The sequence below is a fragment of the Ceratotherium simum genome, chromosome 21 (assembly GCF_057802395.1).
Source record: "Ceratotherium simum simum isolate JZ-2026a chromosome 21, ASM5780239v1, whole genome shotgun sequence".
NCBI classification, from domain to species: Eukaryota; Metazoa; Chordata; class Mammalia; order Perissodactyla; family Rhinocerotidae; genus Ceratotherium; species Ceratotherium simum.
Genome location: NC_141920.1, coordinates 39,922,955 through 39,947,682, shown reverse-complemented (window position 1 = coordinate 39,947,682; position 24,728 = coordinate 39,922,955). Strand labels below are relative to the sequence as shown.

The 24,728-nt window shown below is 42.7% G+C and overlaps 1 protein-coding gene across 1 annotated transcript in view; it reads right to left on the bottom strand.

Annotated features, from left to right (window-relative positions):
* Positions 1-24,728, bottom strand: part of SPTLC3 (serine palmitoyltransferase long chain base subunit 3) — a 156,735-nt gene that overhangs the window by 7,412 nt on the left and 124,595 nt on the right. Inside the window, exons 10-11 of the mRNA XM_004433748.3 lie at positions 5,913-6,048; positions 3-132 (exon numbers count right to left, since the gene is read on the bottom strand). Coding sequence (XP_004433805.1) covers positions 3-132; positions 5,913-6,048 — 266 coding nt within the window. The remainder of the gene's footprint in view (positions 1-2; positions 133-5,912; positions 6,049-24,728) is intronic.

Genomic DNA, 24,728 nt, shown 5'->3' with positions numbered 1-24,728 from the left:
ACCGCATCTAACTGCTCCCGGGTATGTGCTGCTGAAATACAAAACCGAGCCCGAGCCTCTGCAAGGGGAGTAGCTGGAAATCCAACGACCACCACCCCAATTTTTCTCTTTAATAGATGCCTTGCAAAAGCCCTGAGGGAAAGGTAAAAAAGGAGGTTAACTGAGAGATGACAAAATTATGCTGCAAAAAAAGGAATACAGCTAATTGACTTTTTCTTTTTTTTATAACAATAAATGCAAGATGATCGAAGTTATTAAACTTCTGTCAAATACAACGATAAGGAAGTAGGGCAGTCAATGACGTGATGGCACCCATGAGTGAGTGTGAATGTTACGGGGCCTGGCACACTCATTAGACAATTGCAAGTACTGAGTCTTTGACATGGAGCAGAAAACGCTGATGTATGTGCTCTTGGTTTAACAAGTCTGCATTGACGGAAACTCCTTCGTCTGCACGGTTCCCAGGAATAAAAACCAAACAGCTAACACAATTATGTAAAAAAAGAATATATATTAAATGCAAACCTACATGTTTAAAAAACTTAATAACAATAATATATTGTGGAAATTTCAAGAAGCCTATACTTAGTGACTATAATTTGAGGACCAGGATCAGAGGATCTGCAGGATCCAACTCCAAGCCATATTCTCACTCCAGGGCCAAAGATTTTACTTCCCATCAAACCAGAGATAGGAATAGCAAGGGTCTCTTTAATTTTGGGGGTGAATGAACACATCCAATATGTTCAGGGATGATAAACCCATTGGCTGTGTTAAAGGGGGAATGGGGCAGGAGAGAGAGAGGGAAAGAAATGTGCGCACACCCAGAGGCTGGCTGGTAGATGCAGCCTGTAGGATATAAGTCACACAACTACAAAGCTCTTTGATGCAGGGTAACACTTTTTTTTTTGTTAGGGAGATCAGCCCTGAGCTAACATCCTTGCTAATCCTCCTCTTTTTGCTGAGGAAGACCAGTTCTGAGCTAAAATCTATTGCCAATCCTCCTCCTTTTTTTCTTTCCCAAAGCCCCAGTAGATAGTTGTATGTCATAGTTGCACATCTTTCTAGTTGCTGTACGTGGGACGCGGCCTCAGCATGGCCAGAGAAGCACTGCATCAGTGTGTGCCCGGGATCTGAACCCAGGCTGCCAGTAGCGGAGCAAGCGCACTCAACCTCCAAGCCACCAGGCTGACCCAGGGTAACATCTTTTAAAGCTATAATTCCTTCCCCTTAACCACTTCTAGCCTCTTTCTTTTCCAGTAATGTAATCTCAGTAATGATTCTAGAATATCTAGCTCTCAAAGTCTGTAAATTTCTTGTGCCAAGAGCCCACGTCAGAAAAAAAGGCGTGTGCCCCCAAGTGAATCTTTTCCCCCTTTGAGGTCTGTTGCTCTCTGAAGGAAACGTTAATTACTGAGTGACTCTGCCCATAAGTGAGGTAAATGCCTCAGATCTGTTCTTAGCATTAAGAGGTTGCTGGTGTATTATTTTAGGCTGAAAGTTGACAGCACCACAGAAATCTTCCAGTCATAACTCAGGGAGAGTTCTCGAACCAGACACGGAGAGTAAGCCTGCTTGTTCATTCCTTCCTCTCACTGTTTAGCTGTCTGTCTTGTGGTTGCTTCATGCAGAACGCAGGTTATCAAACGAAGTGATGGAAATTGCAAGACCTTTTGAACACACAGCCTCTCTGGCCTCTGGCTTAGGCCAGGCAAGATTCTCCCTTTGATTTGGACTGTGAAGGTTACAAGGAGATGAAGCTTTCTAACTGAGAAAGCTTGAAAACAGAGGCTGTTCTTTCTCTTTCTTGATCACCCTATGGAAGGCTGCCCACGGAACTACACAGGATGAGAGCTCATAATTGTCTGAGAAACAAGTCAAGTGCTTTTATTCCAAGAGTACAAACCACCTGACCCATGATCTCAGGCCAGTTTTCAGGACTCCCAAAAGACCGTTTTCACTGTCCGCACGTTTCTCTTTGTACCAGAGGAAGTGAGTTTTGCCAAAGAATGTAGAGCAAAATATATGACTGTTGATTCATTAGGCTAATCTGAGGCCTCCCTGGAGCACTTTTGAGTTTAAAATTTACACTCCTAAACTTAGCTTCCTTAAGTTAATGTATATGATTGCCCTGAACACTTTAGATAATGAGCCTCTTGGTTGCATTCCTCAAAGCAAATTAGAGCTTGCAGAGGATGAAAGAAACTAAACTATGTGAATAATAATAATAATAATAATAATAATAATAAAAACCATAAGCATTGTGTTGCATGCAGCATCACTGCATCTTGTGTCCCACCATCTTTCCAAGCATGTGATGGGGACCTTGGAAGGAAAATGTAAAGCCTGTACCAAATAGTAAATACAATACATTCTTGATTATTTAAGTGCGTGTTTTATGAGTAAAATCACATTATTCTGAACTCCATAGAAGCTTCCAGTGATAGAGTTGCAACAGAACTTTGTTCAAAATGATAACTTGATGGAGATTAACTTTTCATTCTACAGTAGGTGGAAATGTGGAGAAACCACAGTTCTTCAATAAAATCAAAGGTTTTTAAATGAGCAAATGAAAGAAGTGCTCATACAGTGGCTTACACAATTAACTCTCTGTTTGCAAAGCTTCTCTACATATAAACTTTTCATTGAGGGGCCGGCCCCGTGGCGTAGCGGTTAAGTGCGCGCGCTCCCGCTATTGGCGGCCTGGGTTCGGATCCCAGGCGCACGCCGACGCACCGCTTGTCCGGCCATGCTGAGGCTGCATCCCACATACAGCAGCTAGAAGGATGTGCAACTACAACATACAACTATCTACTGGGGCTTTGGGGAGAAAAAGGAAAAAAAAGGAGGAGGATTGGCAATAGATGTTAGCTCAGGGCCGGTCTTCCTCAGCAAAAAGAGGAGGATTGTCATGGATGTTAGCTCAGGGCTGATCTTCCTCACAGGAAAAAAAAAAAGTGTAAACTTTCCATTGAAGAAATACCAGAGAAGGAAACAAGGCCAGACAGCAGGCAAGATCTTGCCAGCAACTCTGGCCAACAATTGATGATACTACCTTTGGTAACTAACCTGTTCTAAGTGTCCTTAGACAAAGCAAACAATTAGAGGTTTTTTTCCATTGCAGTGATTGATGCCTTTTGATGACATTAAAGAGTGTTAAACTTATACTCTGCATTGCTTTAACAAGATGTGCATTTTTCCATGTGGACCAAAGCTTGAGAGGCTGTGCTGTGTATTGAAAAGAGATCTTGTTTAGGAGACAAACGGAACTGGTTTTGAATTCTACAACCTGACTGACCCTTAGAAAGTAGTTTGAGCTTTGTGAGTTTCAGTGTCCTCATTTGTAAACTAGGGCTAAGCATTCCATCCTCAGTGGGTGATCACTGGGTTTAGGAACCTTACTTAGCATATAATCAGCATTCAGCAATGTTAGTTCCTCCTTAAAAACAATCTTAAATTGGAAGGCACTAGTCAGTTTGACATATCATTCAGTGTTCAACATAGCATAATCGATGCTGAGTATAGCAGGATCTTTACCTACTATTTTCCTGGAAGTTCAATTTTCATTAATTTAACCAAAGACTGTAATAATTATTTGGAGAGCCATGCGACCATAGTGACTGAATCTTGCACTTAGTTGAAACTAACTATAATAATCATTGCAGCAGTAGAAGTGATAATGGCTACACTGATGGAGCACTTCCAGTACACGAAGCACTGCATTAAATTCTTTATATACATTGTTAATACTATTAATAAGAACAGCTAACACTGAGTAGCTCTTATATAAGAGGCAACGTGCCAAATGCTGATAGACTTCATCTTGTTTAATCTTCACAATGATCTTACTATATCTCATTTTTAAAATGAGTAAACTAGGGCTTCAGAAGTTTAGGTAACTTTCCCAAGATCCCCCAGCTAGGAAGAGGCAGAGTCAAAATTCTTTTTCATTTCAAACATCTCACTACAGCATAGACATACATTTTACATGAAGGTCCCTCTCAGTTCTATTTTCATTTTTTGTGCAAGCTGTTGTCCAGGCAGGACTCCTGGCATATAAAGGAGCAGGGGGTCTCCCTCTCTCATTCTGTTATTGTACAGTTAAATTCTTGAATTTAAATGCATTTGTTTTTACTCTTCATGGATTCTTCTCATTGGGTTGATTCATTGTCCCAATCTGTTGAGATTCTAATTCCAGCTTCCATCATCAAAGTTGGAACTATCCAGCACACTCTCTACTGCCACCCCCCAGCACTGGGCACTTTATATTCTCAAAAATAAAGCAAGTTGATTTTTGGTGTCTGTATCTGAGCTAACGATAAAATATTAGATAGACATAAGCTAAGCGTGGAATCTTTCTTCCAGAACACACCATTTCCTCAACCACTCTGAATACACGTGGTTTTCTTTTGTGCCTTCCAAAATAAGCTGGTAAAGGGTTTTGGGTTACCCGCTACTTTGAACTGCTATTATCATCCCTCTCCACCGTTAGCACAGAGTAGGATCCCGTGTGACGCTTCTGTAGCACACTGTCTTCTTGGCCACTCCAGGCACTGATATCCTGAACCAGATCCACGAACAAAGTGCCAAGTGGTGGTAATGCTGTGGCGCACTAACCAACTCGTGTGTGTTACCTGCTGGTTATTTTGCTGTGGTGAAATGACACAAGAACTTACTCTGAAGAATCAATATTTTGGGAACTTATAACTCAGTTCGGCCCAACAGGAGTTCTCAACTAACAGCCCCAGAACCTCTTTTCTATACTTCCAATACTCTGCCAATCTATTCAGACTGTTAGAGAGTCAAACAGAAAGTTCAAACAATGGCGTTACGTTAAAGGAGTGTCAGGACCTCTAGAATCTCAGACATATATGTTGACTATCACTTTCCACAGTGTGTGTGGTCAAATACACAAATAAACATTTTACATTTAGAAAGGATTTTAATTAACTTCTTTTTTTTGTTTTTGCTGAGGAAGGTTCGCCCTGAGCTAACATCCATGCCAATCTTCCTCTATTTTTTAGTATGTGGGCTGCCAGCACAGCATAGCTGCTAACAGAGTAGTATAGGTCCATGCCCTGGAACTGAACCCGGGCTGTTGAAGCGGAGTGCACTGAACTTAACCACTAGGCCACTGGGGCTGCTCCTTAATTGACTTCTTTTTAATCACAGAGGTAATTAGTCTCTAGCAGGCTGGAGAATGGCTCATGTATAAAATTGTCTATACCACACTGAGAAAAAATCATTTTTTTCTCTTTATGCTGTTGTTATTAATGCTCAATTTCAGAGTTGCAATCAATGGAAAACAACTCCAATTAGGTTTACAGGAGAGGCATTAAAATTTGGTGTAAAGAGCATGAGCTTTGGAGTGAGCCTAGGTTTGGGTTTGCTTCTTGGTTTTACTACTGCTTGACTTGTGTGACTTTGGGCAAGATATTTAACTGCTCTCAGCTTCAGTTTCTTCACACTTAAAATGAGGCTGCCTTCCTCCCAGAGTGGCCTTGAGAGTTCAATGAGAGAGAGCACAAAGCCTGGTAATGTTGTTCTTAAATGTTGAGAGAGGTGGTCTGCAGAAGCTCTCCCTGAGAAAGATCTTGGGGCAGGAGGAGGTGCAGGACCATCCTGAATTTACAGTTGAGGCCTAGGGAGGTAAATGACTCCCCCAAATTCACAGAGCTTAAAAATGGAAGGCTTAGCATCTGGTTCCCTTCCTATAAGACCTGCGAAAAGGCCTTGCTGATGGGCTGGAAGGTGGCTTCTGAGAAGCTGTACAAGTGAATTCTGACCTCGGCACCCCGTTCAAAGTGCATTATCAATGCCTATATTGAAATAGCCTCATAGTGTCAAATGAACCATCTCGTCAGGCCACCTTGAGGCTTAGGCGTTATTCTGAGAGTCCGTTGGATACTCACGCTACTTTAGCAGGCATGTAAAGGAGCAGGGGAATAACAGGAGAGTCCTCATTGCCATAGATAATGAATCCCATTTCATTCAGTCTGTGTCTGAAGTATCTTGTGTTTTTTGCAAGTTGCCGTACTCTCTGCAACCCTGGAAGGAGACAGGCATGAAATCTATCAATTCCCACCAGGAAGAGAGAAACAAAGATAGGGTTGACTTGGCAAGTGTTCCTAAGTCTTTCTGCAGGCCTGCACCATTAGCTGGGAGGGGCTCAAAGTAGGGCAGGAAAATATCTCCTGGTGAGCAGGTGTGGGCACTGATGCCCGGGAACTGCCCTGAGCCTGGAAGGTAGGATCCAGGGTGGGTGGTGCTGCTGGGTGCTGCTAGCAATGAAAAGCAGGCTAGGCTGCAGGGTGGTGGAGAGGGTGTCTAGCAAGAAGGAAGGAGATGAACTAGCATTTACTAGGGACTTATTATGTATAAACTCTGTGCTAAATGCTTTAAAAATGTTAACTCACGAGAAAGGAGTGTGACAAGGAGGGACAACCACACACACATACCCCCCACACCATACCAGTTGTTGGTAGAGGATTTTTAGCCAAGCTGAGCTGGCCTATTAAGTTGCCTTGCATCTAAATCTCTAATCAAAGAATGCTTCACCCAACCTGAATTTGAAGGAGTAGCACATCCCTGGACAAAGATAGGTCCAGCTGAGACCAGGACTGTTTTGTGAGGCATTTGGTGGTGGTGGAGTAATAGAGGGAAGGGAAGAGGACGGCCTCTGCTTTCCCCAAGCAGGAAAAATGACAGTGTTGGACCCAACCTGAAGGTCAAGCAGGTACATGTGGCCATTTCCAGGTTATTGGTGCTTCAGCTCAAAAACTTATCCCCTGTCCTCACTGTGTGTTCCAGTGGGGAGGTCACACACGTGAGACGACAAAGGGAATGAAAGAGTGGAAAGAGTTCTGAAGACACCAGTCTACTCCAGTCCTGCCTCTACTCAGGTAAGTGAATAAACCAGCCCAAACTAGAGAGTGTTTGCTCAATAAGGAAGGTTGAATAGGATTGCATGAAGTCCCCTTGAAATCAGTCCAATGTTTGCATTTGATGCAAGGTTGCTGTTCAGCAGGAATGTGCTGCTACAGCCAACCTCCATTCCTATTGGTTAGGCGTCCATTCAAACTGATCGCAGCTCTTGCTTTACCAGTTATTCAATATTTTGAACATCACTCCTGGGTGTCTGTAACTCTCCAGATGGAAAATGGGTAAAAACTTCAGTAAACGTGTCCATCAGGGTCCCCTCATTCCTTCTTGGGGAAATAACCCCAGATTGTGCCTTGACAAAGAGTTGAGCAGTGGACATCTCTTGCTCAGCATCCTTCCTCCAGGGGACCATGATGTTCAGGTAGAGTTGGTCCCACCTTTCCTCTTTATTACAAGGGTAGCATGTGACCAAGGCCTGGCCAATTGGAATACTCCATCCCCCTAATTATTGGTTCAATGATGGAACACAACCTGGGTCTATCAGAGGCTTTCAGATTCAGATCTACTGAAGAAGAAGTGTAAGAATGAGATCATCCTCAAGCTACATCTTTGTCACTGTGTGGAGAAAACCTGCTTGAGAATGATGTTGACTCAGAAGAAAGCCAAAGCACAAAACAGCAAGAGTCTGGAGGACATCATTGGAACTCTTGGGTCTAGCCATGCCTAAGTGAGCCCATCCTGTGAACTGTCCCTGTTGTGTGAACCAATACATTTCTTTTTCTTACTTAAGCTACTTTGAGCTGAATTTCTACAACCTATAACCAAATGTGTCTCGAGTAGAACAGGTGGCCACTAATTGGATGGGGTTACCTCTAAAGGACAATAATAATATCAACAACAATAATTATTGTAGCTCACAAATACGTAAAGTCACCACTGTTATAAGCACTTGACATTTAATAATTTATTTAGTCCTCACAACTGTATTGAGGTAGAAGCTATAATCCTCCGTTATCCATGAGGAGGAGTCAAGTAACTTACTCAAGTTCACATAGTTGGTAGGTAGCAGAGCCAGAATTTGAACCTAGGTATTTAGGTTCTAGAATCTGTGCTGTTACCTCCTACATTATGGTGCTCTGCCCAATAGCAGAAACGAATGGTGTCTGCTCAGATAATGGATGGTGGCCATCTCTTCTCTTTAAGCTTAATAAAATTTATCTCTGCCAGCTGTTAGGATCATTGTTATACCAAATTTTTCTAGTAGAGGCATTGAGAGGTTGAGGGCCGAGCAAGCTTTTGACAGTCTCATGTTATGAGGGATGGGGCAGGGCATCAAGGTCTAGAGTCTGAGGCCTGCCACAAGGGAGGACTGGTAAACTCCCTTCAATTTGAGTGGGGAGCCTGAAGGGTTACCCCCAAGAAGGAAGGGTGAACCAGAAGTAGACAGGTCCCCAAAAGGCACTTTCTTTATTCAATCATCTGACATTTTTCATGAGGCTCAATCACTCTCAAAATACTTTAGATCGTCTTTCAAAAGTTTTTCTTTGTTCATCAGGCCCAAATCTACTTGACTTCAGTGACATCTTAAACATGTTCATAATATATGCCAAGGAATGGAGATTTAGTAGAGTGGAACACCAACCAAGGAGGAGGATGTTGAATGCTCCAATTGTCCTATTTGTTTTCTGTTACTACCCTTCACTCAATCCCAGTTCTCAAGGAAGATCCCTCCCCGACTCTCAGCAAGCAGTTTGTGATGGAGAAAGCATCTGGCTTATTGTACTCCCTCAGGAAAGCTGACCTCTCAACTCTACCATGCTGGGTACAGCTAGTGGATGCAGGACATCCTTGACCTATGGGCAGTCCATTTGGGTGTTGGCCAGGGAGCCATGAATTGGTCTATTGGAACTTTGCCAAAGAGATAAATATGAATTAAACCAATAAGATCCTCTTGCTGATACAGTGTGAATGTGAAAAATTTAGAGAGAACCAACAATTGATAGTAAGACTAGAAATTGGGGGACATTGAGAGAAAAGCTTATTATCAGCATCTACGAGACAGAGGAAGCCATTGGTCAGTAGAAGCTATGGTAACCCACGAAGAAGAGAAGTGGGCAGTGCAAGGTTAGTCAGTAGCAACAGGAATAGAAGAAACAGAAACAGGGATGAGCTTGTAGTCTAGTGAGGGAGACAGACATTAATCAAATAATCACAGAAATGGATATAAAATTGCAACTCTGATGAGTGCTGTAAAGAATGCTATGTGGTGTTACGAGAGCCCACATTAGAGAGATTAGACCAAGTCTGAGAAAGTCAAAAAATGATAAGTGAGCTGAGATCTGAAGGACAGACAAATGTTAACCAGGCAAAGAACCAGAAGAGAGCATTCCAGGCACAGGAAACAGGTGCAATGGTCCTGTGGTTTGTAGAAGAACAGAGTAGTTGAGTAACAAGTAAGATGTGGTTGAGTGTGGGGCAAGATGAGACTAGAACAATGGGTAGATTGTCTAAAAAAAGGGATGACAAGAATTGAAGAATTTAACATTTAATGGTTGGGAAGAGGAGGATGAACTTAAAAGGGAGACAAACAGGAGCAATCAGGGAGGGAGAGGATAAATCAGGAGATGAAAGTGTGTTCATTGGATTTATCAACATGGCAGTCATTGGTAACCTTTACTTTGGGGTCCTTGGTTGGGACTTTGGTTTTGAAAAAACAGGTAGCTGCAAGTATAGTTTAATTCGTATATGCTTTTATTTTCCCACCCACCTCCCTCAAAAGAAAAAGATAAGCCCTTTCCCCCAAAATTCCAGATTTGCAACACGAATACAACAAGTAAGGGATCTAGAAAGGTGCAGGACCATTTGTATACATTTTGTTGCATAGACACAGCCTCCCTGGTGCTTAGAAAAACAACTGTTTTGTAACATGCAAAAGAGTCCCCTGGAAACTTGTATGTGTTCCAAGAGTAACCTATTTGAAGGATAAAACTAGAAATTAAGAGAATATTTGTCTTTACTTTCAAAAAAAATTTCATCCGTATATCGAAACTGTGTGTTTAGGGAGATGAGAACATAACGAGTAGGGGGATACTGTGGTTAAGAGAAGGAAAAGAAAAGAAGGGCTGGAGTAAGACTTGTTTTAAAGAAGGTGATTCAAATGAAGGCACGGATATACATCCCAGCCACCAAAATGTATCCCATATGGCCTGTCGCCTTGTGTGTTCAGCTCTTTTGTTGATTGTTAGTTGCACAATGAATAGATGACTTCATCAGGTGAGGTCTGATGATTCCTAAATGATCCCCCTCAAAGACTAGAAGGATTTCCTGGTCTGGAAGTGCATGAATGACTTAAATTGCTTTTCCCAATGGCATTATCTTTGCACTTGCCCATAATGACTCATCTATTATTGGGCTGCCCAGCTACTTAATCAGCCCCGTCTGTTCCCTCTGCCTTGATTAACCCAAGTAACTGGATCACCAGCTAATGTCATCACATTACTGCTTGTAGATCCTTTGGAGAGTTGACCAAACAGATCAGAATATCGATTCCAGGAGTAACTGATTCTTAAGAACCGAATGTTTTATCCTTGCCCTGTCTTTCCTATCTTTGAACTGTTAAGCACAGCATGGCTGACAAGCCATTATGATACATTTCATGGTCACCATGTTTTCTCATATAGGTCTCTATAAATGCCTTTGAGGTCTTTTGAGTTGGCCAAGATACAGCTCCTTTCAATTACTCTTTAAAATTGGAAACATTCTCTTATTCTTGGAGGGCCTGGGGGCAGAGAAGAATTTGTACATATAAAATGCTACTCATCTAAACAGGATGTGGTGATTTTATTAATTATGTTGTGCTTTGACATCCTTGCTGGAAGAGTGCTTTGTAAAAGTAGAAGGAATTTTTAGCACTTGTCGTTTCATACAGAGATGGCCATGCCAGGATGGCATGGAGACCGGGCATTGTAGCCACATTCCCTTTGTAAAACTCAAAGTCCTAATTAAATATTTCTGATCCTTCTTCTACATATTATATAGAAGACAGGGAAGGTTCGTGCTCAGATAAATAAGTGAATGAGCTGATCTTTTATGTAGGGTTCTGGAGACTTCATACAAGTGTTTATTTTGCTATATTCTGGATTCTATGGGAAACGAATAGGCTTTGGAGTTAAATGGATTAGGAACCAAACTTCACTTGGACAACTCAAGGCTTTAAAACATTCTTTTAGAGATAAATAAGCTTATTTCACACGAAGATCGGGAGATATAAAGGGGCTAATGCAGGAAGTGCTTAGTACCGTGCCTGGCATGCAGTGGGTGCTTGAAAGGTTAATTACCTTTTTCCATGGGCAGTAGTTCTCAGCAGCCTCAGTAGCACCTCAAAATCATCTGGAGAGCTTGACAAAATTCCATGCCCAGGCTGTACCCCAAACCAGTTAAATCAAGATCTCTGTGGATGGGACCAGGGTTGAGTTTTGGTTCTCACAAAGTGCAGCCAAGGAGACTCAGATGTCTTAGAAAGAGCTGCCATTACCAGCCCAACCCCAAGGCCATGCATGGCTGTGTTAGGTGCCTGATTGTGTCCTGGCTGAGTCATGCTCCTTGGTTGGACATGGGAAATAATAGATGGGCATATGTTGTAGCCTCTTGTTTGTCATGATTACATCCCAGCAGATACTGAGTGCTCTGTGCTCGATAGTACATTTTGTGGGGGTGATCTGCTCTCCTGACAGCTATCTGCTCCCAAGTGCTCACTCAACTTGAGATTAACCCCACTGTCAGCCTCACTCCTCTCATGAGGGTGGATAAAATCACGGATGAACCCATCTGGGCAGATGACCTGTATGTAGCCATTTTCGTTTATTCAGATTTCTAGCTCTGTTGACTTGAGAGACGGGCTAGGTTAACGGAGGCCACAAATACTTTAACCTTCTCTCCAATGCTGTTAAAACAAAAACAGCTGGGGCAGGGGAAGGAAAACAAATAAAACACAAAGAATCCCACTACAAAGCTTTGCAGTCCCCTAATAAAAACAATCGTCTGTGGCGTTTCCAAAAATATGTTGGGGACAATGCAATCTCCAGAGGGCCAGAAGGAATATGCGGACAGTGGAGACTCCCAGAATGACCTGTCAAAAACTAAAGAAAGAAAATTTCTTTTCTGTCAAACCATTGGTATGCAAAAGAAAAGAGAAAGGCATTTCCCCCTGTAAGACTAAGTGAAAGAGGCGGATTGGATGAACCTGTGAGCCAATACCAATGCCACTATCTATTTTCTGCAGACTTTGCAAGCTCACTTTGTAGCAGAGGAAACGTGAATATGTCCAGATGCCACAGGGTGACTTATTTGATTATTTCCCAGGCTTAAAAATGCACATACAGAAATACACACTGCTCTCCCTCCTTAAATTGTTTAGCACACCACCACTGTCAGAATACAGACTGGACAACCTCAAACATACTCCTAGCAGCATTGCTTGGCAAATGTGGTCCTTTTCTTTAGAGGTGGGAAGAATCTTTGCATAAAATATATCTCACAATTTAAGAAATCAATCTTTCTGAAAAATCAAAGTGATATTAAAGGATGCCTCCAGTGGTCTAAGAATGCCTAATCTCCCTGTCTCTTCCCCCTTCTTTGTCTACCCGTTCACCCTTGGCTTCTCCCCCTGGCATGGGGAGGGGGCGGAGGGCGGGGGGTGTTGGGGAGAAACTTTGGAGTAGAATTTCAATGCGGCAGCAGGAACCCAGCGTCTGTTATTTTAAGCTCTGGACACCAGACAGGACATTTTGTTTCCAACACACTCAGGGGCAGAGAGATCTCAGTAAAGATCAAGAGGCTACGGAGCGGCAAGAATCATAAGAATCACATTAGCAGTGACAAGCTCCCCAGTGGGATGGAGAAAACAGTGTTTGGAGTGGTTTGCTGAGAGGAACGCACATTTTTATCAGGCACTGAAGCACTCTCTTTTGATGTCCAGATTCCAAGGTTAAGGCATGTTTTATAGTCACATACACATGTTCCAGGGACTGTCCAGGCTGCTCAGTCATGCCCCTGTGGAATGCATGCAGCAGCAGGCAGGCTGGACATCAAGGGTGGACGGCTGTCTGCAGGCCTGATTTCAAGGGCTCCAGGAAGACACTTTTGCCTCCACCACCCCACCCACTGCTCAAATACATCTCAGGGGTTTAATCCACAAGGAGAGTCGAGAATGGACATCTCTTGTGCATCTACTATGAGACAGGTACTGCGTTTTTGGGCCCCCTTCACAGATGAGGACACTGAGGCTGGAGACCATTCATGCGTTACCCAGCTGACCCGGAAACTGGCTGTGCCTATGAGTTTATCAAAGTCTGCTCTCTGGAAAGAAGCTGGTAAACTCATTCCTGATGAAGTGTGAGTCCCATGATTCATGGATTCATACATTTCACAGATGACAAGCACTCGCTATGCACTGCAGCCAGGCCAGCAGCTAAGGTGGAGCAGGAGATGAAAATATTCTGAGGCTGTTTGGAAAGACATGATCTAATAGCAGATAGGGCAGATGTCAAATAATCCACAAGTGCGAAGAGTCATAAGACAAATGAATACTTACAGAATGAATTATAAGATTTAATGTTAATTTGCACTTAAATAGAGAGCAGTATCTTAGCAAGTCACTAATTATGGAATTTTACACATTAAATGGGGTAATTTGAGAGCCTAGGGGCTTTCCGGGAACCTTGTAAATCAGTGATTCTTAGAGGAATACACCAGTCTTCTGGGAGTATTTTTTTCCTAGAATACGCACCGTAAAGCCCCTTCTGTAGAGATTCTGCTCCAGAAGGACTGACATGGACTTTTTAGAAAAGATCCCTGGGTAACTGTGGTGTGCACCCCCAGTCAAGAACCACCGTCTGAAGTCATAAATTATATTGTGGTTATTGATTCTACAAAGATAGTAAAGCTAATCTTAATTGAAGACACCAGAGAGCAATTTTGTTTCAGAGTATTTTTATACTCAGTCAACAGATGTGTGTGTCAGGTTCCATCTGCCCTTTTTATTTTCTATGAAGAATGGCAACTCACTCATCATCTGAGCCTCAATTTACCGTTCTGTTAAATGGGAACGATAATAATAGCTGCTGCACTTATTTCCCAGACTTTGGGGAGGATACTATTTAGTACCTATATGTGCAGGTGGCTGTTGTGTTCAGTGGAGGATTAAAAGATGACTATATCTACTATTTTCAAGGAGCTTATAGAGTAGAAAATTAATGTAATCATAACGGAAGGTAGAAAACTGAACACCCTATGGAAGACATGCTCTGGGAGTTTGGAGCAAAGACCTAGAGGTGGTAAGTTAACACCTTGTGCGTGTAAGTTTGGAGGTGGGAGCACTGGGGGAATGGGTAGCTCCCTTGCCTACAACGTTTGGATTACAGTCGTGAGAAAGATCAGTGGAATCAGACCACTGAGAGCTGCGAATGCCACCCTAAGAGCTAGAAGTTTTGGGTGGGTAATAGGGATCTGCGGCAGCATCATGACTGGGAAACGCCATGTTCTAAGGGGGTTTAGGAAGAGGAAGCTCATAGTGTATAGTGCATGGATTAGGAGGCCAAAGTGGCAGCAAACATCTGAGGTGGATGAGGAGACGTGTGTCAGCCACTGTTCTGGTTTGCAGCCAGAAGGCAAAGAAAGTGGCAAAGGATAGATCCTGTGCTGAGTAGCTGGGTTAATGGGGTCCCCTGAAAGGGCTCTGAGAAACAGCACAAATGAAGTGGCCACTAGAAAGCCCCATCCGAGACAGCTGCCTCTGTGATTCAAACCTCTGGTTTTCAAAGTGTTTGCTGGGGAGGGTGCACTGAGAAAGCCTCAGGGAGGAGGGTGTGGGGAAGGACTGAGAGAGACGCTCAGCAGGTGGGAGATCAGACCTTCCCCAACCCGCCTCCACTACAACAACAGCACATGGCCAAGAGCTCAAGGACTGTGAGCCCAATCTCCTGGGTTCAGAATCAGCTCTACCATCTTGGGCAAGGTACTTCCTCTTTCTGTGATCCAGACTCTTCGCCTGTAAAATGTGGATAATGACAATGATGACACTAATGATAACAACAGTGCCCATTTCATACTGTCATGAAGATTAAATACTAAGCCCTTAGAAGATTGTCTGGCACACAATAAGCCCTACATGAGTGTTGCAAAATTAAAAAAAAATATTTTTTTAATAAAATGGACTTCTACATACCTTTCACTTGAAAAAAATTCTGTGCTTCAAAAATATTGAAAATCATTCATTTGAACCAAAAACTGGACTTACTTGGATTTGCCCTCTAAGGTTGGACCCTGAGATCAACATAAGTGACCTGTGCCACTTACAGCCAATCTGGCTGTTCCTGTGTACACCTCAGTCTTTTTGGTGCCCAGGACACATCCTCTGATATCTTCTTATCTACTAGAATTAAGTGTTCACTAGAGTCATTTTCATTCTCTGTGTTCAAGTCGAAGCATATGACCACCGGCAATCTAACTACATAAGGTCCTCCTAATTGACAAAGGTAAAATCAATTTTAGGGACATTAACCAGTACTTAAGACCTAATCAAGTGAGTCCTTAGAAGGGACAGGGCTCCTCCTGAAGTAAGAGCTTCAAGGAGACAGAGAGGGGCCTTACGTGAAGGAGATTCTCCATTGCTGGCTTTGAAGATGGAGGGGGCCGCATGGTCAGGAATTCAGAGTCTCTAGGAGCTGAGAGGGGCCCCACTGACAGCCAGCAAGGAAACAGGGACCTCACTCCTGCAAACTCAAAGAACTGGATTCTGCCACACCCATGTGAGCTTGGGAGAGGAGCTTGAGTTCCAGAAAAGAGGGCAGCTGCTGACACCTTGATTTCAGCCTTGTGAGAACCGGGGGAGAGGACAACCTGTGCCCAGACTCCTGACCCCAGGAGACTGTGAGATAATAAATGGGTGTTGTGTTAAGCCACTAAGTTTGTGGTAATTTGTTAGGCAGAAATAGAAAACTAATACATTCTCTGTAGCCCAGAGCACATGCTGGGCTTCTCCAGGCACAAATCCACCTGCTTAATCCTCCCCAGCTGTGGCTGTAGGGTAGCTGATTTTCTCCACAAACTTCTCCAGACAACAGTGGGGCTGGGGTACGGCCCCGCTGCATTTGGGCGTTTTGCTGCTTAGCTGAAAATGAACCCTTGATGGGAAAAACAAAGATCAATGTGGAACAGCAGCTCCCTTCACTCTCAAAGATGCTACAGCTGGAATCATGTTCTTTCCCTCTCCAGTTGTACTGAACTGACATGGAATTCCCTGTGCGTTACATCACAACTCCCCCATCTCAGAGTCCATCCACACAGAGGAAACAAAAGTGAAGAGGAAGCTTCTGTAGGACTCATGGCGTAAAAGGATCTCTTGTTTGTAGGACGGGTGCAAGGAAGTGGCCACAATCCTTTTGCCCCATACCATCTAAAAGACAAACAGATTCTCTTTACACTCTTGCTAGGGAAATTTTTTAAGGCCTTCAAAGTGAGTGCAGAATTCACTGAGCTGCCATAAAATTCGACCCTTGGCTAGCTCTTAAGGTAAAGTAAATGAAGAGACAGAAGGTTGTGGAACATTTTGCAAGCCATTTCTGCACAACCAGACAAACTTCCCTTCCTAGCTGGAGTTCAGTTTGTTGGCTAATTCTGTGTTTATAGGATAAAGCCAAGTTGTCCTACATGCATGTAATCAGCAATAAGGCAGAGAGGCAATGCCTGTCACTTCACTTGCTAACCCCAACCTTAGGTCCACACACAAGAAAGACCAGGTAGAACTTTTTTACCCCCCAGCACAGGTGATTAATCACGGACGGAGGCAGCCCCTCAGCTGAAAGCCAGCGGAGCGTAGCACCCGCCATCTGTTTTGTATTAGCTATTGCTGAAATGCCAGCGGCCTGAAACCATTTAGAAAACGGAGCTCTCCGTGCTTTCTGTCTCTTTCTCTGCCTTGCTCTGCATCTCCAGCTGGTAACCAAGTGGCAAATATATTTAGGAAGTAGCAGCTAGTTCCTCCCTCAACAATGCCATGGGCCGTCGACGCCAGGACCCTCAGACGGTACATTTTGGGTGGAATTCACTGTGTACTCTTGTGTTCACTGAGGGACTTTAGAGGGACAGAACTACCATGTTGCTGCATTTGAGGGGAGAAAAGAAATTGTAGGAAGTCAATTTTGTCTTCGCTAAACTCTCCACCGAGGTAGATGCTGAGAAATGGGGGAAGACTTTTTAAAACCCTGTGTCCAATTATCATAGTTTTATCTCCTCAATCATAATCCTTTTTGGTTTTCACTGTCTCTTTCTCTCTCTGAGGAAGAGACAGAATTCTGGGTCAAGGTCAATTAGCAAGAACAGCCGCAAGGTAAGCTTGATGGTGCGGATGGCTAAGTGTAGTTTGCAGCTACAAACAGCTTGTGCTGAAGAAAAGCAACTTAAGAGAGAAGTTTGTGACTGTATCTCATGTCAAATATCAACAGTAGGAAAGTGAGAAAATCCCACTCTTGAGAGCGATTTGCTGTCACCTAGTGTACTTCTTTCTTTCCCCTCTCAAAGCCCTAAATCTTCCTAGTCACTCCTCTTTTTTTAAACCTATCAAACTCAAGTGTAAAAATATGTGTGCCCTGTTCCAGGGACCAGAGCAAAGGTCCAAGGTCACAGCTGGAAGGTGCTCGTGCCACTTTCTCCAAGTCCATGTCGGGTTAGAAGCAGGGTCAATACCTCACCCGCCAATCTCATGATACAATTTCACAAATGATCAGGATGAACAAAATAATCCAGACAAAATGATTTAAAAATGAAGCATGGTTGTATTTTCCAGAGTGAATGCATTATATATTTTAAGTATTTTCCAGAGTGAATGCATTATATATTTTAAGTCTCACTCTTTTTTCCTTTATCTTATGTTTCTTCTCCAGAGGATAAGGAAGAGAAAAATGGTTGAGATTCATAAATTAATGAAGTTACTTGAAAGACCTTGCCATTTTAGTCAACTCCTTCTCCTGATAATTGAGTAAAGAACAGAAATTTAAGCCTTTGGAAAAATTTTTTAAAAATGCCACATATGGTACATAATGAATTTTCTGGAGTGGACTTACCCATGACATCATAACAACAGAAGCACACAGCTTTTAGTGCTTCCCAAAGTAGATGAAATGCTTCAAGAACTGTTGAGCAGGATCGTGTTTTCATACTAATTCAATCTTGATATGAGGTCGCTAGTTTTTTCTCTCTACCTGGGCTCAGAATTCAGTCCTCTCTTGTGACTGGTTACCTTGACTAGTCAAGTGCTGATGTGATGAACATCAGAGGTTCGATCCTTATTCACACCTCCAAGCTCCCTTTTAATCTATGGTCCCAGAAGAACCAAACTGTGGCTGAATGAGAGAGTTGGGATGACTCAAAATAAACCCATCCAATTTAGATAACTAGCCTAAATGTCTATGTTTCTAAATTGCACGTTTTAAATTGCAATTTACAATTTTCTGATAATGATGCAATTTATCATTTTCTGTCTTATCACATCCCCTCCTTCCAAAAAAATGTGCTGCATGTCTGAGAGTGTCTTACTATTTCCAAAATACACATTACTCCTGTTCTGGCCTGACTTTAAGACCTGTTGCAATTTCATGCCATTTTAATTTCTTCTGAGAAAGCATTATGCCCAGGGTCCATTTTCTGCCTCCAAAAAGCACACAGCATTGGGGGATTTAGCAACATAATAATGATAAAGATCTCAGTACCTGCCGTGGCCTGGGACTCGGTTCTGTGAAAAAGAAGCAGAAGCGGTTGTAGTAAAAAGCAGACTAGAAGCCCTGAGAGTCCCTATAAAAAGAAAAGAGATTCATCTTCAGTCCTTTGGACTTGGTTTTCCTCAGCCACCTTCATTCCATTCCAGTTCGAGAGTTTATTTCCTAAGTCAATAAGGGAAGATCGGGAAGCTGTCTAAAATATACAATGTCTTCTTACAGTATACGTCCATCAGCAAGTCTGGGGAAAGAATGTCTTGGACTGAAGTTAAGTAGTGTGGCAAAGACTGGCTAGCTCTTCACCAAAGCCATTTCCTCCTTCTAGGCAGACAGTAAACTTCATTTTCCAGGCTCCTTTGTGGTTAGGCAAGGTCGTGTGACTAAGTTATGGCCAATAGAATGTGGGCAGAAATGAAATGTGCCTTTCCAGTTATGGCCCCTGAAACTACCATACACGTGATCCTCTGTGCTCCTTACCCCTTTGTGGCAAACTTGGAAGACATATGTTGAAGCTGGAGGAGCCACTAGATGGAAAGAGGCTGGCTTCCTGGAAGAGAACTACCTGCCCAACAGGAACACTCATTTTGGACTTTCTATGAGCAAAAAATAAATTTCTATTGTGTTAAGCCACTGATTTGTTGGGGTTTGTCTGTTACAACAACTAATTTACCTTAACTAATACCAGCCTTATAAAGAAAGATACTATGAAAAATTTTCAAGGAATCAAAATCCTAAGGCCCTCCACTTTTCATTGGCTGTATGGTATAAAGGGAAACTAATTTTTCTGTGGGAGTTTTAGTTTCTCAAACTCTCATTACTAGTTACAAAGAAATGTCATGAAAACATGAATTTTCTTGATTGAAAAATATTCTAACTGCAAATCATCATTAAGATAGGGGAGAGGCGGGAAGGAGACCCCTCCAACATACTCAGTGGAAAATGCCATTTTGGATGCTTAAGAATCAACCTACTCTCCTCTGTTTTAGAAACATACTTCGACTCGGACAGAGAGGATTAGTTGGTGCCCAGTACTTGCTGATTACTGTGTATAAAAAAGTCAAATGCACTTTTGAGCTTTGGATGGTGTCTCCATAGGAAACCTCAAGTGAGGGATTCAGCTAACTGCTTAGATGATTAAAGGAAAAACTCCATTTTTGCTTCTGCTATTTGGGTAGCATTGGCTTGAATTATCCAGCTTACTCACCTCTATATTAGATGGTGTCTAGACAAAGCCTTAGTATATGCAATAATGTAAAACCATTCATTTATCGAAAGAATAGAAAAGGAACTCTAGATTTTGGCCCATGTGTGTACTCATCAAAGAAGTGATTATAACTCCAGTATTTGAACCAAAATAATTCTATAGGTAACCACTAAAGAAATGATATTGTACTGGTTTGTGGATCATGATTAGATTCCAAGGCTTGTCCAGAAAATCTGCTGAGTCCCAAATCCAGTCATTCAGTGTTCATTCATTCACGTATTTGATACTTAAGGCACAATTAATTAATTAATCACTACCTATTTGGAGGGCTGGGTTGGGGGGTATTGACTAACATAATAGGAACAAAAAATGGCATGAGATGGAGGAGGGAAGGATTATTTTCTCACTGTGGCCATCAAGATAGGGCTTAGATGGCTGAACAGGGGTTCAGGAGATAAAGAATGGGTATAGTGGATTCTTGGGAGAGATGATGGCCTTCCAGATAGAGGAAATACCGTGAGCATGCATAAGGGAGGGTCCAATGCCTGGTGAATAGTTGATAGGATATGGCCAAAGCTTACACTGAAGGGGGTCATTCATTCACCAACATATACTGCTTGAGGCTGGGGAGAGTGTCCCTGCCCTCATGGCTCTTGTATTCTCCTGGGAGACAGAGAAAAACCAAGGAAGTGAGTACATAATTCCAGATGGTGATAAGTGCTATCAAGAAAATGGTGCAGAATAAGGGAGTAGAAAGAACCACTCCCAAGGAAGGGGTGATATTTTAGAAATGGGGTTAGGGAAGGTCCCTCTAGGTTGGTGGCAGGAGCTAGAAGGGTCACTCCAGCATGAACCCCCACTCCAAGCTGTTCTGAGTCCAGATTTTATCTGGGCTGCAAGTTGGTTCTAAGCCTGCTCTGAGAGATGACCTTGAGTAGCAGAAAGCACAAGGGCATTTGTGTCTGGGGTCAGGAGGAAGGAAGGCCTGTGTGGTGGGTGAGGGGTCAAAAATGAGAAAAGGTGGCTGGAAAATCAGAGAAGGCCCCAACTGTTTTCTCCAATTTTGTAGAGAGATTCTCTCTTTGTTTGTGGAGCTAAGAAAAATCTCATCAGTGAGGATTTTTGACTTATCTTTGTTTTTAAATATTATCTGAACTTGTTCAACTGACAGAATATACACCATTTTTTCATTGCTTGTTCCTTTTTGCATAGAAACCAAAAGTCATCTTTAGCTCCTCAGATGTTTTCGGTGAATAGAACCAGGGATTTTTGCAATGAACGGTTAGAATACTCAGTTTTAATTTTAAAATAGGCAACATCACCATAAAAGAGTGACACCATAATATAACGAAATGTAGACTAAGAAGACATCACCTCAATTCAGGAATGGAGAACCCTCCTCCCAGAGGCTGATACTCAGAGGAAAAAAGAAGAGCCTTCACTCCCCAGCCCTGCCAAAGGTGATATGTGATGTGCAAACAGAATTTGAGGGCCGAGGTAACAACTTCCTCACAGATGTAATGTTTTGAATACTTCCCAAGCCATGTAAGAAATAAAATCTCAGAAAAATTTAGTGTGAGGAGGCCCTCTGTTGGGGAGCATGTCTATTTAATACGCTTCCTCCTCAGGTCTTGGGTCGATCACATTTTTGATTTTCTAAAGGGCAAAGGAAGCTAGAGTTCCTTGTACAGGTGCAATGGCTAGGGGTACTTAGCTCTAATTTGCAGACTCAGTTTCCCCATTCTTTTCTTATTGGCCTTCCTGCTAAAGTTCACCAAAACCTGGGTTTCCATATTCTGATAGGCTTGTGAAACTTTTTCTTCATACTGAAAGTGGAGAATTGAGGTAATTGTATCTAAGTTTGTTCGATAATATCTAAGATGATTGAGAAATATGAAATTGAAAGTATAGCAAGAACCTTAGTATCTGATATTCAATAGACGCATCAGGTTGCAAAGACCATGTTTTTTTTGCAAAGTGCCAATATCATTTTGACACTTCATCAAAATTCTAACCACTGTAGCAGGAAAATGAGTAGCCAACAGGAGGGTGATGATTATAGTGCAAAGTCAAGCAGACTCCACATAATGATAGGAAAAGCCACTCTTTCCAAGTTGTGAATATGAAATATTTTGTCATAATTTATTTTAACTTAAACTTAATTTGTTATAATTTAAACTTAGCAGTTTGCCCATTGGGGATCTCCTTTATCACCAAATGGATTCTATCTATGGAAGATGCACTGAAGAGATAAAGAATTTAATTATTGTGGATAGTACCCTGTCTACCCCGAGAGACAAGAGTTATTAGAGAAATGGCCTTATCTCTGCCAGAAGCCTACTATCAAATCAAATAAGATAATCAGTGTTGCGACCATGAACTCTTAATGACTTTATGTACTTTAAAAAAGCATAGGACAGCACAGGATTAAGGAAGAGCCTGTTGTGAGGCACATGTACTTCATGAGGGCATAAAGCTCTTGGTTATTCTTGATATCAAAGTGGTCACAGGGTTGGGGAGCAACAGGTGAGCTGCTTGCAGGAACTGAGTGAACAGTGTTGGTGAATCACACAGGTTTAAAGTGGATCAAAACGCATTTCGTTCTTTTCTTTTCTGGGTATTCTCTTATTTTTGTCCATTCTCCTCCTCCTTTTCTGCTAGGTCCTCTGCCCCTGTCTGCACTTGCCAGAATTCCATCCTCTGTTCTCTTTACTGTCCCTCTGCACAAGTATGCATCCCTTTCCCTTTCCTTTATGTAGAAATGTGCTTCTCAAACTTGATCCTATATGAGAATCACCTGGATGGATGGTTAAACCAGATTGCTGACCCCGCCCCCAGAGTTTCTGATTCAGAAATGATTGTTGCAGTTCTCATAAGCTCCCAAGTGATGTTGATGCTGCTGCTCCAGGGACCACACTTTGAGAACCCCTGCTGTAAGATGATTTATAGTCATTTGCTCTCTCCCATCAGGCACTCCTATCACTTCATAATTGGGAACAAGAGGGCAACTTTTTCAGACATCAGTGGTGTTATCATTAGCATACAAATATAATGAGCAAAACTGGACATAAGCATTGGCAAGAATTCCAAGGAAGAGGCTGATCTAGGTGAGCAAGTTCAGTCACTGAAATGGCTGATATTAAGCATCCAGAGATTTTGCTTGAGTCTTTTGATGAAAAGATGACCCTAAACAGGTATTTTATCAGCATCTGTATCGTGGCAAATGCATAGTTGGGGCTTAGCACACTTCTTCTTCTTCTTTTTTTTTTTGTGAGGAAGATCAGCCCTGAGCTAACATCCATGCCATCCTCTTTTTGCTGAGGAGGACTGGCCCTGAGCTAACATCCATGCCCATCCTTCTCTACTTTATATGGGATGCTGCCACAGCATGGCCACGGCATGGCCTGACAAGGGGTGCGTCGGTGCGCGCCTGTGATCTGAACCTGGGCCGCCAGCAGCGGAGCATGCGCATTTAACCACTATGCCACTGGGGCCGGCCCCAGCACTTTTTAATTCAACTTTAAAATATGTATTGGAGACCTACTATGTGTCAGGCACTGAGCTGATTGCTGGTCTATATGATAATGGTTTCTATCCATAAGAAATCCACAATCCATTAGTGTTTGATGAGCACTGCAACAAGCATTTCTGAATCAGATGCTCTGGGGGTGGGGGTCAGCAATCTGATTTCACCATCCCTCCAGGTGACTCTAATGCATACCCAAATTTGAGAACCATGTTTCTACATAAAGGAAAGGAAAAGGGGGGCATATTGTGCAGAGGGAAATGTTACGAGGACAGAGGATGGAATTCTGGAAAATGCAGACAGGGAAGAGGCAAAACAGAAAAGGGAGGAAGAACAGATAGAAAATTGAACAAAGAACAAGAAAAGAAGAGCATCTTCACAACTAAGGGAAGACTGTTTGCAAAGGGAAAATGAGGTGGAGAGGTGAGTCAAATCCAGCTAAGAACAGCCTGTAGGGTAGGTGGGAAGGGGTGGCCTTTGAGGGAGCAGAGTCCATGGAACTGAGCAGAGGACAGGCTGAAGCTGCTGAATGCTGAGTGGGGAGGGGAAGGGGGAAGCGGGCAGAACAAGATATTCTTTTGAGAAAATTTGCAGCAATGGAAGGGATGAGACTTGGTGGCTGTTGAAGAGAAAGAAGGGGTAAGGGAAGATTTTTAGGATGAAGGAAATGAATAAGTTCAAGGTTGAGAAAAGGGGCCAGTGTCTTTAGAAGGTAAAGGGAGAGAATCAAGCACAGAGATGTAGAGATGTGCAGGAGATAAGGGTCATTTATTTGCCGAGCTAAGACGAAAAGAGAGAAGGATTCGATCTTTCAACAAATATTTGTTGAGGACCTGTAATTGCCAGGCACTGTCCTCAGTGTAATGAATAAAATAGACAAAATGCTTGTTTTCCTAGAGTTTACATCCTAGTGAGGGAAAACAGAAAATGAGGAGACACACATATAATTTGTCAGGTGCTCATAAACGCTGTGAAGTCTAAAGCAAGGTGAGGAGAATTAGAGGGACAGGGAGGGGGTGCGATTTAGGATAAGGTTGCTCACCTAATGAGGCTGATTTTGAGCCAAGATGCAAGGAAAGTGGGGGAGTGGGCCTTGCAGATATTGGTCAGAAATGCTGTTCTAGAGAGGCCAGCGAGTGCGAAGACCCTCTGCAGGAGCTGTTCCCCGCATTCTATGAAAAGCAAGGATGCCGGCTGCTCGGAGTGGACCAAGCAAGGGAAAGAGTGGTGGAAAAATGGAAGACCATACCATGAGAAGCCTTGAAGGCCACAGTCTGGACTTCATACTGAGTAATATGGGAAGCAATGAAAAGTTCTGAGTGGAGGGGTGATATGGTCTGAGTTA